Raw genomic sequence first — 13617 nt, 5'->3', positions numbered from 1 at the left:
TAAAGATAGGACAAGACAGGGTCAAAACATGGCAACCCTTTGAAAATTCCTCTGTTGTTACGATATCATAACAACATGGTTACCAATGTTAACTGATTTAAACCGCTAAAGCAATATGCAAATTTTTGGAAAGGTCTATGGAATAAAATTTTGAAACCAAAATTTTGGATTTTTCAAATTTTAATTGTTATTCGTTTCTGTATTTGTGGTTTTTATATTAACATGTCTCTGCCATGAGCTGTTACTCTATGTATTATAGACACAACCCATTTACCAAAATGCATTTTGTTTAGTCTATACCATTTTAAGTCTTTGATTAAAGTTGAGAGTACATAAAACTATTATTTGACTGGCTCAAGTCATCGACTGGCTTATTCGTAGAGGAACAAAGGGGTTTCAGGTTGACTTAGTTCGAGTTTGGCCTTTCGCTCCTTTGTTCTTTTTCGAATGAGCCATCCGATGACTTAAGCCAGCCAAATATGCTTTTTATGTATTCTCACCTTAAGAGTAAGGACTCATACTTACCATATTATAAACTAAAATTATTTCAAATGATAAAACTTTGAAACGGTGCAATTTATTTAAGGCAACGTCAAGTGTCAGTGAATATCGATTTAAACAATAAACATTCAAAATTTGGGGATTTAATTAACATGTTGTTGTCTCTTTTGTTGGTTCGAAAAATACTACTACACAATTAGAATCGGGGTTTAAAATTATGGGGATATTGATTAAAACGAGGACGCAGAGCGGCATTCGCCTTTTCGTACTCCTTGCCGGTTTGGCCCAATATTATGCCTTCGGCTAATTTAACATCCTTTCCAGGAGGTGTAGAGGCAGCCTCGGCAACATCAATGATGCGAGGATTTTTACGATATTTGTACCACCAGTATTCGAAGACCAGTGTAATGCAAGCCATTCCAATGCCAACGAAGATCACAATGAATACACCGCCAATGTTCTCAATAGAAATGCCATCGGATTGGTCTTCCGGTTTGTCACACTTGGCCTGGGCTTCATCATTTTTCCACCATTTCTCTTTGAGTTTTTCCAATTGTCGTTTATTGAGAAGGGTTAAAATTCTAAAAATATTGCATGTTTTAAATGTCTTGCAGCGAGGGCATGATTGAAATACTTACGCATTGTTAAATTGATCCTTTAGATGGGAACCCTGTTGCACTGCAATGGCATAAGGTTTGCGGGAGAATTCCTCTCCAACCACCTGGAGGTCACAGTTGGTCATTACCAGGTAACGTATGTCGGTAGCATCACCCAAAAATGCAAATCCCGTAGCCGTGGTGGAGTTACGAACTCTGGCCACAGCCTCATCCAGAGTTGCCGGCAATTGTGCCTCTTGCATGGCCTGCCACATTTTCGTATATTTATCACTAACCGGATAATCCCACACGGCTAGACGTGATCTCTCCAACGGCGATAGGGAATCATTGAGCGATAGGTCTTTCCAAATTTCATAGAACATTTGTTCAATATTTGCCATGCGCTCAAAATAGACCATGGCCGATGATCCATTAAGTGGAGCATACAATATTTTGTATTGCTTGGCAAGGTCGTCCAATGATTCCACGGGTGTGTCCAAACGTGATACGGTCAGGAAAGCAGCCAAATTGGCGGTATATGAAGCAATAATAATAAAGCTGGGAGGAAAGTAGATGTGAGTTATATTTTCTTTAAAGAAACATGAATGACTTACCCAAACAACCACCAAGTAGCAGCCACCAAACGTCCGGAAAGATTTTTCGGCGCTTCACCACCACCCTGTGGCGTTAAAGAAGTCATGCAAAACCATAGGCATTCCTTCAAATTGAATTCTCGTTTTTCATCATCGTCTTTGTACTTCTCTCGATTATTCTGATAACTGTATGGACTCCAACGATCAAAGACCCACATCAGAAAACTGGTAAAGAAATATGCAGCCAAAATACAAAGCCAGACATTCGTCTCCAACACTGTCAAGAATTTAAACAGAGAACTCGGTGTACTCGGTCTCTGCATCATTATAGTGATGCCCACCAAATCGTAGTAAGGTACCGTAAAGTCGATTACAATTTCTCGCTCGGCCATTACCGACATTGATCCGAGGCCTATATCGGCTTTTTTGTCTATCAATTTCTTTACAATGCCATTCCATTCGCCTTTCTCATCCATGTTGCCGAATTTACCATCTTCTACCTCTTCAATGGTATAATCAAAGTGAACGATTTCGGCAATTTCATTGATAAGATCAATACAATAGCCCTTGTATCCTTTGGGCGCCGTTTCATCTCGCATTATAAATGGAGCTTGCTGTAACGAGAAGGGATTTAAATAAATGACATTAGTAAAGAGAAATCTATCGAAAAAACGATAAAAAAATGAAGAAATTCCAATTTTCCAAATTTGTTTTCCAACAAGCCAAAAACTTCGTTTTGACATTTCAAAAAAAGTTTTCCAAATTTCTTAGACAAAAAGATGCCCAGATAAAGAAAAAAATTGTCTCGCAAGGCTCTAAAGACGAGAGACGAAATGTTTTTCACATATGTAATGTAAATTGTCCATATGTAGAAGTTGCACATATTGTATGATATTTATTAGACGGTTTTTATTTATTTGCCGGTTTTGTGTGAAAATACATAATTTTTATAATTTAATTTTTATTAAATTTTACGTCATATGTCATCAATATTACAAAATGACACACAGCGAGGTCTGGAAGTTAAAATCCCGCACACCCATAATATATTCAGTGGATTTCGACTGTTATCCCACTGCGTATACGACAATTGAGATCCCCTGAATTTAAGATTTGACATATACGCAATGGAATTGACAGTTGAAATCCACTGATTATTATTGTTAGCCCAATCATGAATGCCTACGCGGAATTCTATTACTAATGAATAATTGTTCCTCTACGAAGAAGCCAGCCGAAGACTAAAGCCATTCAAATAAGCGCTTTATGTATTCCCACCTTTATTCATGGGTAAACAAGTTAAAGCTCTGTATTATTGAAGTCAAAAAGTATAACCAATTCGTAAGCTTTTTTTGTAATATCGAACAATTTATTGGAAATATCATCTTTTAGCTTTAGGTACATCTGTTTAGTGTGAATGTTTTTAAAATGGTATGCGTTTACATCCAATGACAAGTACCCAAATTCAGACTGTAGCTCTGTTTGTAGGCCATCGTAGTGTTTGAGTGGTTATATGAATGGTTGAGGCGTTTGAATCGGAATTGTGTGAATTTTCAATTCCAATGTCCTGTTGAGAAAAAAAGTTTCATATAAAACAACATTAATAGAAGCTAATAAAAAAAAAAACAAAGATCGATTCGTTAGAATACGATGTACTCGGATATTTATAGTGTTTCTTCTAAGCTATATGTAAACCCATAATAAATATCAAAGTTGCATCTAAGTATAATCTTAATTGGTTTTAGTGAAAGCAAGTAGTGGACAGGGGACTAGCTTTAAGTTTTTTGATGGCCGATTACTCCGATTTTCGTTCAAAAATTAAAAAGATTTTCTGGTTTGGATTAAGTACAAGAAATTAGGTCTGAGCTTATTTTAAATGTTGGCGCAACAATCTAAAATAGCTCACACTCTCTAAAAAAACTCTCTCTCCAAAATCTTAAGGTGAGAACACATAGAACAAGTTTCTGTCTGGCTTCTTCGTAAAAGAACAAAGGAGTTTTAGGTTGACTTAGTTCAATTTCAGCCCGTAACACTCTAAAGGTAATACATAAAACGCTTTTTGACTGGCTTAAGTCATCGGCTGGCTTCTTCGGAAATGAACAAAGGAGCCTAGGGCCAAACTCGAACTAAGTGAACCTAAAACTCCTTTGCTCCCCTACGAAGAAACCAGTCAAAAAAGCGTTTTATGTATTCTCACCTTAAGCTCCTTTTCTCTTTAGCCAGCCAATGCTTTAAGACAGCACAAAAATACTTCTATATCTTTCTTTTATAATCCACTTCTGTTACTTACTTACTTTAAAAAAAGTGAAGGATAATGTTCACATTATCGGGTTCTCATTATTACACCTTTGCTTTAAAATATATGCATTTTTTCAGAGGTATGGCAATAGAATTGGAAATCATTTGTAAATATAAGTGGTAGTCATTGCATTTTTTTCATAGTGGCATCTTCATTTTAGTTAAAAACAAGTAAAAAAGTTGTAAGGTTGGTCGGACCGATCTTTGAATACCCTCCACCATTTGGAACGATTTTGGCAATTTTCAAAAAAATAAAATCCGTTTAAAATTCTGTTAAAATATTAAAAATACCGAAAGTAGCCGTTATATTAGGGTCTATTCGACGTGGACCGGCATAGGCAACTTTTGTCATAGACCATTACAATATCCAAATGCGAAACTTGAATAGAAAAAATCAGTGAATAATGTAGCTTAAATCATAAAAATTCGGAATATCGGGAGGTAGCGTTATATTGGGTCTATACGAAGACATGAACCTGCACAGACAATTTTCTGGCTTATGCTGTAGTATCTATTATACTAAATTTGAAATAATTCCGTCGCAATAATATCGCTAAAATCATCAAAGTACCGAATATCGGGAGGTACCGTTATATGGGGGCTATAACAAAACGTGGCCCATTTTCAATACCATAAGTCCTGCAGACTAATATACATTTAAGTAAAATTTTATCAATCTACTTCATTTCGTTCGGAAGCTAGACGGATAGATGGACGGACATCGACATAGAATTTTATGCTGATCAAGAATATACATACTTTGTGGGGTCTAAAATGTATATTTCGAGATGTTACAAACGGAATGACATACTTAATATACCCTCCATACTATGGTGGAGGGTATAAAAAATAGTAAAAGAGAATGTCATATTTGTGTGTGTTCTCTTCGTTTAACCTGCAAGTTTTACAATGGTACATTTTGGTACTATATTGCAGGTTCTGGGCATCATCTTATATCTAATACTTACCACTACTGTGAAAATTCGATAAACCGTATCTGCCGTTAGATTCTTCATAGCTTCCTCATCATTAACAACAAGTGGTGAATCCAAGCCCGCCGTCCATCTGCCAATTGATTTACTATTGACCGAATTACCGCCACGTATTTGAACTACATTGACATCCATATCGAATTTGAAAAAGCTGTAGCCATTGAATGGTTTTCCAGGTTGCGTGACCAAATCAAAGTCGCCGTATGAAGCGGGTTCTGTGACCTAAAAATCAAAACAAAAAATCTTTGATTACTTCACCCAATCTATTAACACCCGAACACACGATAACAATAATATTCAATTAACCTGTAATTAATAAGTGTGATATGAACAATAGCATAAAAGTTATTGTATAAATTATGAGTATAGTATGTGAAAATAATAAAACGTAATCTACTTTGTTTATAAAATAAAAATGAAACTAGTTTGCGTGGCATATACGCGATGATGTCGTATACATAATGCCACTATATATACGCCCAAACGAGTTCAAATAAAAAATGCATATACACCATACCTGAACAAATGCCTGCCTCAAATCAATATTTCTCTCTGGTGTATTACCACCTTGAAAGTCGTCACAACCCAAATATTCCATATTAGCAGGCCAGGCACCTGATTGCAACATATCTCTGAAAAGAAAAAAAAACGGAAGTCAGCAGTGGGTCCAAAATAATATTAGCCAATAACTCACTTGACAGCCAAAAATGTTCTCAAAGCCAAATCGAAATAGAATACCGACATTATCTGTGGCTCTTCATTCAGATTATAAGTGGTTCTCAGTTGCCCCAGACGTTCACGATTTTGTGTATAAACAATAGGTTTCAAAAACATTATCGTTGCATTATCGCGTTTGCTGCTAACCTCGCCCTCATTTTGGGTTATGGCATGCCAGGCGAAATTGCGCTCGAAAAATGCCGGCTTTACCGATTCTAAAGAGAATAATGGTAAAAATGTTTATCTTATCCATTACAATACTGAAACCTACCAAGCACTTGTCCAATCGTCTTCAAACTACCCAATATAAAAAAGTTGTTGATATCCAAATTACGCAGCCTTTCAATTTGATCTGCCCGGGCACTATCACCTTCCGCCACAGCCGTTATGACATGACGCGTTTGAATATTCTGCAACAGCGACTTGTATTTGTGATCCATTACAAATGTGTTGTCGTACAAGATGGCAGCATTAGTTATATTCATCTTTCGCACAATGCTGCGCACAACCTCTGGTATTATATCCGCCGGGGGCATTACTTGTAGCAGATATTTCTGTTTGCTTTCCTCCATGTCACGCCATTGTCGAAGATCACCTTCTTGGCCGTAGGATGCACTAACCGTGGGTAAACCTAAAGCCTGTGTAAAGGATTTCACCGTTTCGGATGCTATGCCGGACTTTGTGGTATCGAACACCACATGGGGAGGTTGTTTATTCTCAATACTCTCGGCATACTTGATACAAACTGAAAATGTGAGGTTTATTTAGAACAGGTATATTTTTGGCTGCTCAAGTGTAAATGTATGTTTAATTACTTGATTCCAGTAGAGCCTTGGCATCTGTTTTATTCGCTTCAATTTTATCGATTTGTACCGACAGTCCATAGTTGGAATTTTTCTTCAAATATGTCTGAACGATGTCGATGGCCTTCGATGCTGGGTCATTGTCAAGCTCGTTAATGAATACTAAAAATAAAAAAGATTAATTATTAATTATCGTAGTAAATGGTAAATGACGGAAATATTAATAATCTGTTCCAGAACTGCAGGAATGTAAAACTTTTTACTACGATAATCAATTTTCCCTTTATGTATCGAAAACATAAACAGATACATTTTTTTGTAAAATGAACAATGAATAAAATTGTTGAAATGTTTGCAAATCTTACTGGAAACTTGCCCGTAAAAATTATAACATTGGGTGATTGTAAGGCTGGAAATACATAGATTTACAGATTTAAGCTGGGAATACATAAAGCGCATATTTGGCTGGCTTAAGTCATCGGCTGGCTTCTTCGTAAATGAACAAAGGAGTTTTAGGTTGACCTAGTTCGATTTTGGCCCTAGACTGGCTTCTTCGGAAAATAACAAAGGAGCGTAAGGCCAAAATCGAACTAAATCAACCTATAACTCCTTTGTTCCTCTCCGAAGAAGCCAGTCAAAAAAGTGTTTTATGTATTTTCACCTTTACTTGGAAACAATCTTGGTGGTTTTCTAATACAATACTCCAAATCAATAATTTTTTTAACTTTATTATAATAATTTTCTCCATACGTAAACAACAACAAAATATTTGACGTTTGTTACCTTGAACAATTTTGACAGAATGCGAGCATAGCTGTAGGGATGTATTTTGGTAGTTTTTACGAATCTGTTCTACCTATCAATTGTATTATGAAACAAACTAATATTAAGCTAAACAACATTGAAATTGAACTAGGTCAACCTAAAACTTGTTTGTTCCTCTACGAAGAAGCCAGGCGACGACTTAAGCCAGCCAAACACATTTTATGTATTTCCAGCTTAACGCATTCAGCTGTTTCCTTGTTGGATTTTACAGAATTTTGTCCGATGGATTCTTGCAATATTGTCCCTTCGAGTTCGGCTCTTAGACCCCTTTATTATGTCACAAAATATATCATGCAGCACTATGTCGCGCATTTATGGTTAAAAAAGAAGCATTTTGTCGATTTAATCCACAAGTGTTAATGGAATTGTTTCATTCAGTATTCAAAACTCGAAATAGATCTAATTTTTCCTATATTCCGCTACATCAAGGTATTCAGTATTTTTATGATTTATGCTACATTTTGCAACGGAAGTGTTTCAAATTTGATATTTGTCCACATTTTCCTATAGACCCTACATTCGAATCCGAACATTCGATATTCTTAAGATCTTAACCACATTTTTTAACGGATTTGTTCAAAATTCTATATTTAAATTCTAAAATCGGATCCACGTGTGGTGATGGAACATTGATATAGTGTTACTTTTCGATATTTTCAAATTTTCAAACTCACAATTTATACCAATCCCTGTAGCAGAAAGTTGTCTATGCAGATTCGGAGTTTGGTATATCCATGGCAGCAAGTGTTGTTGTACAACAAACGTAACAACAACCACACACAAATTTGTTGTTGTACGTAATACAATTGTCAGAGTTATATGTCAAAAAATGTAAACAAAAAAATGAATTTTCAATAAATTATTTAAATTTTAAAAATGTTCATTTTTAGAATTTGAAATATTAAATTCAAAATGCAGAACAATAGTTCTTAAAATATTTAATTTTTATGCTTTCACATCATTCACCTGAATGTATAGTTTTTAGCTGTAAGTCCAAATCCCTCAATGCTTCAAGCAATTGCTAGAAAATCGTGGAAAATGCAACATCCCTTTCAAATTGAAACCAAGCTGCATACATAAAGTATTCTACATTTTGCAATTTTAGGAAACATGAAATATACGACTATATTATCTAATGTGGGCTCGCAGTTCCGTAACCGCGAAAAAGGTTCCGCACCATCGCTGTTGGCGTTTTATTAGGTATAATAGCGAATTTTTCTATTATTAGACGAAAATGTGTTTTTATTGTCCATCACTGCAGGACCTATTGTATATTAAGAAATGGAATTAAATCACAAAATGTCATATCGGGTCTGACACTAGTATTACTATAGGGTCAAATCAGCTGGGAATTGCTTCTACCTTCAATAATTATACCATAGGTATACCCATGGCACAATTAAGAAGGTAAACAAAGCTACCACCTACATACAATTTTTTTATTGGTGCTCCTATTCTGTCAAAACATATACACAGTCTGTATATGTGTGTGTTTATTGTTTTGAATAAAAAAGGAAATAATTTCAAATTTAGATGCAATAGAAATGCTTATTTTCTACGTTAACAGGTACAAAATGTAAAATTTTGGGATAAAACCCTATTGTTCCTCTATCTTGGATTCAATTTTGTAGAATTCCACAAAATTCCATTGATGTTTTGTGGATATTCCCCGATATAGTAATTTCTTAAAAAATGTAAAATAAGAAGACAAATTCTTGCATGTTTAAAAGTCTATTTGACACAATACGGCTGCAGTACAGGGTCCCAATTTTACTATTTTCTTTGAACTTGAACAACTTTTCTTATTTAGCCATTTAACGTTGTCGCCCCGTTTATAGAGGGTTTTTTACCTATTGGAAAGGGTATTAAAACTTTTTACATTATCGACAATATAGAAACAAAATGTTGTAATGACTTCCGCCTAAGTCAATGATACAAGTTAACCAATTCATCGGTGTTTGGCTCTGACTAAACTTTCCGACCTCCTAATGTAGAGTTAACATGTTTCTAGCTAATAATAATAATAATTTTCTAAATACTTTGTAGAATAAGTATAACCTTCAAAAGTATATAATGTAAATCCAGTACACCGTACCGAGCCAATCATTATAACCTGCTTCTAGTCAAACATACAAAGGTTTGGGAAATATTTTTGTACAATTTAAAGACAATGCATTTGTAAATGCTTGGAAGTTTTATTTTCCCTTTATTGATAATTCGCGTTTCCATTCTGTTCTCAACAAATTTTGTAAATGTAGACATCATATTTTTTATTGAGGTGGTCACTGAAAAAAGTAAATAACATGTTCGTCAGCAAACCTCAGCAATGTAAACACTATATGATCCGTATTTACACGCAAATAAAAATGGAGCCCGACTTATCACATCCCAAGAAATTGTAAACATTACATTTGTAGCGACCGATTACATTTGTAGCGACCGATCATAATATATGCTCCGTTCCAGTATCTTCAAGAATCTGCTAGTTTTGCAATTTTTGTAACCTCCACCATACATAGTATGGAGGGTATATTAAGTTCGTCATCGAAATAATAATATTAGACCCAACAAAGTGTATATATTCTTGATCAGCGTAAAATTCGATTTAGCCCAAAACAAATTAAGGGCTAAAATTTTGCACAGATCTGTCTTTTGTCTGCAGTCAGGTCAAGTACGAAGATGGGCTATATCAGTTCACCATATCGTATAGGCCCCATATAACGGTACCTCCGTCATTCGGTATTTTGATGGTTGTAGCCAGATTTTTCAATGGAATTGTCTGAAAATCCACACAAGGAGTTCCTTGTGACTACTTTATCCCCTGGAAGAGAATTATCTATATAGGTCAACGATATTGTGTATCCTCCCTATATTCCCTATTTTGATGATTTAGCACATTTTTCAACGGATATATATATATATCGGTACCCCCATATATTCGGTATTTTTTATTCGGTATTGTTTCAAATTTCGCGTTTGAAGTTCGGAACCATTACTACAGCTTATGACAAAAATTACTTATGCAAGATCACGTCTTCGTATAGTCCCCATATAACGGGTTTCATTTGAGCCGTATTTTTCGACGGATTTTTTTTTTAACTTTTCAAGTTTCTTCCAAATGGTGGAGGGTATAAAAAGTTTGACCCGGACGAACTTATCTGCTTTTTTTACTTGTTCTTCGATATCATATAGGGAAAATGGATTATCGTAGTAAAAACATTTATATTCATGCAGTTCTGGAACAGACCAAGAATTTATTAATTATTATCAACAAGGGACAAACATAGCGATGAACTGTCAAACCAATTTTGGAATTGAAAATGTTTAATGAAAAATTATTTAAATTTGTAAAAATTGTTGAAAAACGCGAATTATAATAGCCTCCGAATGACGTAGTATAAGAAAACATATAAAAATATACTTATATTTGAGAAAACATTTAATTTTTTTTTTTACATATCAATGCTCCCAAGCGTTGATGCATCTACCTGTATTTTTCTGCCATGGTTTTGACCATTTTTAGCAACTGTGTTCTGTGATGCGAAACTGCTTATGTATTATAACCCTTGTACAACATTATCCAGAGGCATAATTGGAACATTTTTCTTTAAAAATGAACCAGGAGTGGCCAGTCAATCACGAAGAAAAATTGAAGAGGAGGATGTTGGCAACATTTGGTTTCACTAAGTTTCACACAGCCGATGATACACTCCGCGATTTAACACCATTGGAGTGCCGTCAAAGGTAAGTGCTACGCCGACATCTGGCTTGTCAATTGACGCAATATTAGTGAAGCCTTTGGTGAAATACCGCGGCACACAGTCGATAATGTGCTTAAAAATTAGAGCGACTGCAAGGCCAGGCGATCCAGCCATTTGAGGGAAATTATTTTCCATAATGGATTTTTTATTTGAATTTCTACTCGATAATCTTGATTTTCAGACACGGGTTGCTAGCCTCCAGGTTAATCATTTTTTCTGCATTAGAACGCCCATCCATGGAAATTGGGGTTCAGAGGGAATTTCATTTGCCTACATTTTGCAAATTGTTCTTATATCCGATTCTGTGACCAGGTGATGAGAATTATTTTAAAGGTGTTATCCTTTATCTATTTTCAATTACGCAATAATTTATTACAAAATTGATACTCATTTTTATAAAAAGTTCTGGGATGTGAAAAAAAAGTCTCAATTGAACTGCATGGCAAACCAATTTTATCGATTTTTTTTATTAATAGAATTCGCAGTATATAGTATAACTTTACAATATTTACCCAAATATATAATATGTATGTATATGCAAACAAAGGAATTTACCCATTCTACTTACAAACATTAATATTTTGACTCGTCTGTGAGGAAACCAATAAATATCTTCGCGATAATATTTTTAGAAATAGCAGAACTATATGAATAAATTTCAATCGAGGCAAAATCATTATTTGCCGTTATCCTTCAACACATAAGAAAAAATATATATGTATAGTTGTCCTTGAATTGAATTTTTCGAAACGGTAACGACTTTTCCGGAAACGGTTATCACTCCGACGAGTTCTAAAATATAACTAACTTCAATTTGAAAATGGCAATAGCCACGACGAAAAAGAAAAAACTATTGTTAATGAGTATGTGTTGACTGTTTCCCTTTCAGATAGCTGCACTGATAGATAGAATGACTGACCACCAGATATGGGTAATGAAAGGATAATTGTGTTTACACGTGGGTGGTTAACCACAACTCACCCACACGCACACACATCAGTGCACAGTGTAAAGATGCCTTATAACTTGTAAAATGAGTGGATATTTTGTTACCGACGTGGTAAGGGAAAATCATGTGTTCAGGTCCCTTCCTCGCAATAGATAATATTGGAGGTTTCTCCCACATTTATAGGTCCGTAATTTTTACGTTCAATCCTTATAAACTTCAATAATTTTTTTTGGCGGTTTGCAGACAAATGTTCTAGTAATTGAGAGTGTCACAATGTCAAAAACAAACTTAGGAGCGGAACTTTCTTCATGACCTATACTTGGTTTTAATAAATTCTAAAAAATATGGCACTACGTTGGGCGCCAACATTAAGGTGAGAATACATAAAAGGTTTTTTTGAGAGGCTTAGGTCATCGGCTGGCTTCTTCGTAAAAGAACAAAGAAGTTTTAGATTGACTTTGTTCGATTTTGACCCTACGATCCTTTGTTATTTTACGAAGAAGCCAGCCAGTCAAAAAAGCGTTTTATGCGTTCTCTCCTTTAGAGAGAAAAAAAGAAAAATGACGAATTAAGGATCGCTGGAAGTTAATCCTTGAATAGGCTTGTAATGGAATTCTATTTAGATAAAATTATGTAGAAACAAAAATGCATGAAAACGATATCGAACGAAGGCTAAATCTCAAAAAACAAGTTAAAAAATATGAGACAGTTCTGCCGACAGATGTATACCATCTGCCAATGTTCTATTATTAAAATATATATCTACTTCTGTTATGATTATTCAAAAGTTTGATCCTCTATGGAGTAAGTTTAGAAGGAATGGGCAAATATGGTCAATTTCGTACCGGACCTAAATGAATATGATATAATATTGCGACGTCCCAGGTTTGGACAATATTGGTTAGTTCCTTATCTATATATGAGATATGTGATAATTTTTCGAAAATGAAAATGTTTAGATATCGCTGACTTGCTTCGTAAGTTATGACAGGTAAAAGTATTGAAAATTGTTACCCTTTGTGGCTGAGGTATCAGAAGGGGTTCGCATATATTTATCATCCTCACAACAGATTTTGTGTTAGCAAAAATGTTTGTATGTGTGAAACTGGTAGAGAGTTGCAAGTTTATTTCGCATTCTTTATGCGTTTTGTTTTTTTTTTTTAATATTGATCCCTATGTGGGAAGGTACCAGAAGAAATTGTCCGATCTCTACCATCTTCATAACAGATCTTGTGTTGATGGAAATATTGAGATGTGCCAAGTCTGAATAATATCGGATGTTAATTTCCCGTTTTATGAGCTTCATAGATACTTTTTGGGGGAGGTACCAGAAGAAATGGGCCGATATCCCATCTTCACAGTTGACCTTATGTTAGTAGAAATAAAGGTATCTGTGAAATATGAAGAGAACCGGATGTTTATTTTGGATTTTATAATCGGAATGGTTCGATCTCTACCATCTTTATAACATATCTTGTGCTGATAGAAATATTGAGATGTGCCGAGACTGAATGGAATTGGATGTTAATTTCGTGTTTTATGAACTTCATGGATATTATGGTACCATAACGAGTGGACCGAT

The 13617-nt window shown here is 34.9% G+C and overlaps 1 protein-coding gene across 1 annotated transcript; it reads right to left on the bottom strand.

The window, feature by feature from the left end:
* Positions 1 to 561: 561 nt before the first annotated feature.
* Positions 562 to 11891, bottom strand: IR25a (glutamate receptor ionotropic, kainate 4-like). The gene is given in 9 exon segments (NM_001286884.1): positions 562 to 1082; positions 1140 to 1655; positions 1712 to 2304; positions 4957 to 5202; positions 5498 to 5612; positions 5675 to 5912; positions 5969 to 6442; positions 6513 to 6662; positions 11655 to 11891. Coding segments are annotated over 9 exon segments (2826 nt in total). The 5' UTR covers positions 11764 to 11891; the 3' UTR covers positions 562 to 697.
* Between the last annotated feature and the right edge of the window lie 1726 nt (positions 11892 to 13617).

Source organism: Musca domestica, unplaced genomic scaffold (assembly GCF_030504385.1).
Source record: "Musca domestica strain aabys unplaced genomic scaffold, Musca_domestica.polishedcontigs.V.1.1 11, whole genome shotgun sequence".
NCBI classification, from domain to species: domain Eukaryota; kingdom Metazoa; phylum Arthropoda; class Insecta; order Diptera; family Muscidae; genus Musca; species Musca domestica.
The sequence above is the reverse complement of the archived record's forward strand: the minus strand, read 5'-3'. Positions and strand labels throughout refer to the sequence as shown.